Consider the following 6,182-nt stretch of genomic DNA (forward strand, 5'->3'; position numbering starts at 1 on the left):
CGGATGAATTGAGACACCTCCAATACTCTTTAAAAGGAGGGTTTGATTAATTATAAAATTATAATTACTACAACATAAATAATAAGTAAAAAGAGCTGAATCCATATTGTAGTAATTATAAAATTATTACTACTATAACCTAGCTTGGTTTAGATGGGAGTAATAATATGAACAATACTTTAAAACAATTAGATAATTATACCCGACTGAATAATAAGGCACAACGACTTTTTGTAACAAATTAAAGTGGGACACCTGGTTGATTTGGAGGAAAAAAGACATTTTTTAAAGTTTTTAGCCCTGTTTTTTATCACACTTTTTCCAAAAATTACAAAAAACTTACAGGAAGCAAATAAATCCTTCAATTGGAACAAAATCACTGTCAAAATTTCACCAATATTTAAACTGCTAAACGACTTATAACGTTCAGAGCAAATAATTGAGTAAAAATTATACGAAAGTAAAATCAATCACCCCCACCCCCACCCAATTGAAAGGAAGTAAATCCTTCCAAGCAAGCTCTCATGTGTGAGGCCATTGTTCACCGACTTCACTAGAATTTAACCCTTACTCCATTCTACAAATCAATCACATGATCACCGGCTCGGCAACACATGGTGATAGACAGATGGATGCAGCAAGCTAACAATGAAGGATTAGAATTGGCGTTCTACACATTGTACAATGCAAGCAGTTTCCACGACGGTTCCTTAGGTGTTAACCTCAGGAAATCTTACTGGACTTTTGACAAGCTCAGTTTGGCTCTCCCGTGGTAGGGGTTAATAAAGAGGTACAAGAGGCAGGACTGCAGGAGTGAGTTACCCAGGATATTTAAGTGTTAACACAAATTTACAATCTTTACAAATAGTGAGTGAGCTTTTGACAATGGTGAGTCCCTTGCGCCGCGACATTATAGCCGAGGTTTCACTCGCCTTCCATTTGCATCACTGCCGTCGAGGGTATCCTTTGTATAGACTACAGAGTTTTCTCCGATTCTGACAACATATTCTAGAAGCTCAGCTAGAATAGATGGGCAACTGAGCTTCAAGTGTTCGAATCCCTCAGTTTGCATCACGGCTGCAAAATTCATCAAAATGAAACACGATGAGAATTTTGAATTAGTGTATTCAAGATGCTATTATGAAATAGGCGGTAAGGTTGAATACTAATTGCACCTCGCAAGTTCTCAGGTAATGCAACAAACTTGAGACAGACTGATTTAAGCTGAAAACAATGATGCTGTTCAGCAAGTGCTAGAGTTGTAGCCACAGTATTTATGGCAACATCCTCACACAGCTTTGCTTCACATAGCAGTTTAAGCCTATCCAATGCATAGCGATCAGCGGCAGCAAGCATATGTTGAGCCATTAGAGTAGAAGCACATTTCACGTTTAGACCAACAAAGTCTTCCATGTCAGGTAAAGAATCCCAATATATGAAATGGAGTAGAGCCTGACAAGAAAAATACCAAGTTATGAAAATCCAATTGAAGGATCACCATAATCAGGTGTGTGCTAGCACATCAATCTTACTAAAGTAGCAAGGAAATGAAGTGATACTGGTTACGATATTCTCTTTTACTAGCAAAAAGCACTCATGCACACCCTTGCATGAATGAAAAGTGAATTCGATGCTTAACATTATCAAGATGATGCCGAACATACTACATGCTTCATTCAAGATCTCTGTTATCATAGAAAAACAATAAAATACAAATGCAGAAACAAATGATGTGGCCCTAAAGTTTCAATATTCAAGTCTTCCTAGATAATCCTAGTTTTGAAAATAATAAACCATATGATAGGTGATAACTGAACATGTGGATGATGCATTGATGTTCAAGTCCAAGTATCTCAAATGACCAAGAAGGAACAACCAAAGAACTCTAAATATGAGGTAAGAATATTCAGAGGAATGTGATGGAACAATTCGACAACGGGATGCATTAGGGGAATGGCTTGCAACTGTCAATTTACTAATCTGGTTAGATATGATGTGCAAATGTTTGATCTAATCCCTAATCTTATTGAAAATCATTTATCAGCCAGCTATATCAGAGTCTAAATTTGCAAAACTGTGTCAACAACTAATTGAACAAGGGTGGTCAGATGGGCTAATGGGGAGAATTACAATTACTTTTTATTATTAAATGAACCAATAACTAATAAACAAAAACTAGTTTTTTTTCTTAAACCAGCATGAATTGCCAGACCACCTTAAATAGACAGCCTGGACACTTTTGAAGCCTAGGTGGTCTGAATCAGCTGCTCTCTAAGAGGGTCACCCAGCATCTAAGCAACGCAGTCCCAAGCAAACCGCCTAGGCAACTGCCTTTCATTCAATCTTCCTTCCACCCTAATAAATAATGGATATTAATCTCACACCTTTTATTTTTACCTTCTTTCTCTCCTCTTTTTGCTGAAAGGATAACAACTAGAATGAGAATTTCTTCAATTAACTAATCTTTCTGAAATATCATTATTAACATTGTGAAATCACTTGTTTTTTGTATTTGCATATTCCTGCGAACTTGTTAATTTTATGAATTGATTGTTATATAAATTCAATAAATTACTATTCTAGTAACATCACTTATCAGGCACTATCATTGCTACTCTCGTCAATTAGCAAGTAGCTTTTTAATTGTAATATAGAAATAGAGTAAAGATAAGGATTTTGTTTAACCTTAGGGTGATTTACAACTTGAATAACTTCGTCTAGCACACAGTTATACAACTCAAGTTGTAGAAAACACTGTGTATGAAAACATTTCCTGAGGCTTAATCTTTATAATCACACAATTCACTCAGATCTTGCATATTTGATCCAACTTCCAGACATGAACTAGATATTATCACTGAAGTCTGAAGAAATGATCAACCCAATTATTTAAATAATAAAGTGTTCCAACTAGCTCATATGAGTCATCAGATGCATACAACATTTTTACAAACAATGTGTTGGTTTTCATCTTCTTTCAGGAAGATTACTCATGCACACAAGCCTCCCACATACTCTCCACACGATGGAAAGTCCTATGAATATTGTTCACCATTTATCTACCAAAATCTCTAAATTCTTGAGCATCATAAACCCCCATTGGGGAATGGATTGAGTGACACAAAATGGTCACCTCATAGGCGATAACAATGAGAACTTTAGTGGGAAGCCGGGTAATAGAAGAAATAAATAAAACAATATGCAGATGAGTAAAGCAGTCAATATCAAAATTAAATATCCTTGTGAGAGACCAACAAGCGAAAGTAGCAAGCTAACACTAACCATAGTTTTAACATCCACCAAATTTAATATCTATATGGCAGATGTAACATAAGTATCTAAAGCACATGGTACAACCGCTGTTAAAGTTAACAGGCTAACAACTTACCCAGAAGCTTCAGTATTTTTGAAAGGACAATTTCTATGCATTAGCTTATTAAAAGTACCTCATGGGTCAAGAACAAGACTAGACTAGATGAAGTGTAGATATAACTAATTCAACTAACAGGGTATCCATTTTGTATATTGCAAACTGGCTGGATTCAAACGCAAGACAATCTGCTATTATCCCATGGTAAAGTTAATAGGTTAATCATTTATCTCAAAAACAAAGGAAGGGTGCAACAAAGTACTAATCACGCAGCTAAGTAATTGTTGGGATTACAATCAAAGTCTTACATTGGAAATAGAAGATCATGAGTTTATAAGATGGAAGATATCTCCATTGGTATGAGATCTTTTGAGTAGAGCTCAAAAATAAATTCATGAGAGCTTAGGCCAAAGTGGACAATATCATATAATTGTGAAGATATGTGAATTTCATGGCCCAACAAGTGGTATCAAAGTCATGGTCAAGATGGAGGCCATGAGGGGAACCACAGTGTAAAGGAGCTATTTTATTAGTCGTATAAAATTTTTTTCAATGCACTAACAGGTTATATATTTGCATTGTCCAACAAATGAGAATATGTTGTTTGTCTAAATGTCCAATAAGTATGGGTTTCAATCTTCATCAAAAAATTTTACAAATTCATTCATTCACATTCAGCATAATTGTGGCAATTGTATAGCCATAACAGATCAAAATCAAATTGCATTAAATTCTTTCAATTTGATCATACTAGCACAAAGAGGATAAGCTTGCTATGAAGTGAACCACCATTATTGAGCATGAAAGCTAAGAGATACGAAACAAGACACAGATATTCTATCACTATGGTCCGAGAATGAGTTTAAGTTTAAAAAAGAAAAAGAAAAGAAGCTAGATCAAGGACAACTCTGGCTAATGATGTGCAAGTTACATGGTAAAGATGAGAACAAACAATTCAATTAGAGAATAGGCTACCTTAAAAACAAGAGCCTCCATATCTTCAATCTTTAAGCAATGCATGTTCCTGTCTTTCATTGGACCAAAAAGTTGGGCCCTGAAAACAGGTGATCGAGCTGCAAGTACCAATTTATGAGCATTGTATATCTCACCATCAACCTCAAAACTCACATCAGTCCCCTCTCCACTTTGTAGAAGCTGACCAAAATGCTGTGCTATGTTAGAAGGTGGTACTGCTATGGTGTAGATCTTGGGTGCCTCAGTATGTGATCTAACAACACCAACAGTACAATTAACTAAGAGATAATCATCTTTAAGGTAATCTGATGTCTCTAAAGCAGTTCTTTTGTAAAAACGCTTATAGCCCCTGTGCAAAGAAAACCACATCCCTGTAATTAATCATCCATAGTGTGCATTCCTGCAAAATACTATATTTTAAAGAAACGATATATAGTCTTCATGTGCACACAAAATGAAAAAAAGTAAACAAACGAGACAGAATATTAGCTTATCTATCAGATGAATCAATTTCATTACCCACTTCAATAATTATATAGTTTCTTTAAATCACTACAATATTTAATTGGAAGTTTGAACTTTTACAGTGGCCACCAACGTGAAGCTTATCCCTCCATTGAGTTCTATTCAAGACTATATCCCTTGTATTTTTCAATCAACAAAATCATTCATTATTACAATTGATAAATGTTTTCTTTGGTCACACTATATCCCTTACACCGTCGAACTCTTCAAAGTATGGAATCTATTGATGTCGTTTGAACATGCCTATGTCATGTCAACCTATTTTCTCATTTTAACGCTATTGAAGGTATACCCAATTACTCTCATATAGTTTTTTTTCTTGCTATTTTATCTTTTTGCACCAGATGACAAGTAGAGATGATAAGAAAAACTAGCGTATAGCACCGAAGTAGTTTATCAATGTTCAAGAAATAAGTTCGAAAATACAACAAACAAAAATTAAAAAGCAATGCAAGGCTTGTGATCAACCAAACTCACCACATACTGCCTCGGTACTTGAGTGCGTAGGGGCCGCTCTCAAGCCTCCTTCCAAAGTGGCTGTGGACCTTGTGCCGCTCCCTGCCGCTCTGATCCAGAAGCGTCAGCTCGAACAGCGCCCTGACGTCAGTCCCCTCGCTAGCCAGCGCGATGAACAGAGAAACATACGCCGCAGCGTCCTCCGCGCTCTTCCCATCGGGGTAGAAGTAAACGGCCCAGTCGTAACCCCCCACGGTGAACGTGTCCGACGTCGTGTATTTGCCGACGCCAATCCCCTTAAGCAGCGAATATCCGGAGATCTTGAAATGGTGCGATCCGTTCACGGTGTCCGTGACGGACGTCGAAGCCGTCTCGGACGGAGAGGCCGCGGGGAGCGACGGCGAGGACGAAGCGGACAAGGAAGGCCAGGCGGAGGAGCAGACCCTGCCGCCACCCATCCGAGAAGAGCGAGATCGAAGCCGATCGGACCGGAATCTGTCTAGGGTTTCCAATGCGAGCAAGAAAGGAACCAGCGATGGCGAGGAGAAAGAGAGAAGGAATTGGGGGGAAGATGAAAAACTGGAAGGGAATGGGGAGATGTATTAATGGAGACCAAGCCACCCAACCACACGTTTTGTACTCCACCGAGTGATTGGTAAAAAGAGCGGGGAAAGGGACCGAGGTCCCACCGTATGAGGCGACTTCGACGAGTAAGAAGACAGTGGGAGAACACAAAGAGTTGGTTTGTTTTGGGGATAAATTGCGATCTGTTTACAGTGGCAAAAGGCGAAGCAGCTATCTAGAGCTATCAGACGGGTCAACCCGTGACGGGACGGGTCGGCCCATGACGAGCTAA

The 6,182-nt window shown here is 38.1% G+C and overlaps 1 protein-coding gene across 1 annotated transcript; it reads right to left on the reverse strand.

The window, feature by feature from the left end:
• Positions 1-633: 633 nt before the first annotated feature.
• On the reverse strand, positions 634-5,928 carry LOC121975980 (BTB/POZ and MATH domain-containing protein 1-like). Its single transcript, XM_042527931.1, has 4 exons — positions 5,348-5,928; positions 4,346-4,694; positions 1,176-1,452; positions 634-1,077 (listed from the first exon to the last, which is right to left on the reverse strand). The coding sequence occupies exons 1-4, from the start codon at positions 5,782-5,784 to the stop codon at positions 911-913; spliced, it is 1,230 nt and encodes a 409-aa protein (XP_042383865.1). The 5' UTR covers positions 5,785-5,928; the 3' UTR covers positions 634-910.
• Between the last annotated feature and the right edge of the window lie 254 nt (positions 5,929-6,182).

This window comes from Zingiber officinale, chromosome 4B, assembly GCF_018446385.1.
Source record: "Zingiber officinale cultivar Zhangliang chromosome 4B, Zo_v1.1, whole genome shotgun sequence".
Classification (NCBI taxonomy): Eukaryota; Viridiplantae; Streptophyta; class Magnoliopsida; order Zingiberales; family Zingiberaceae; genus Zingiber; species Zingiber officinale.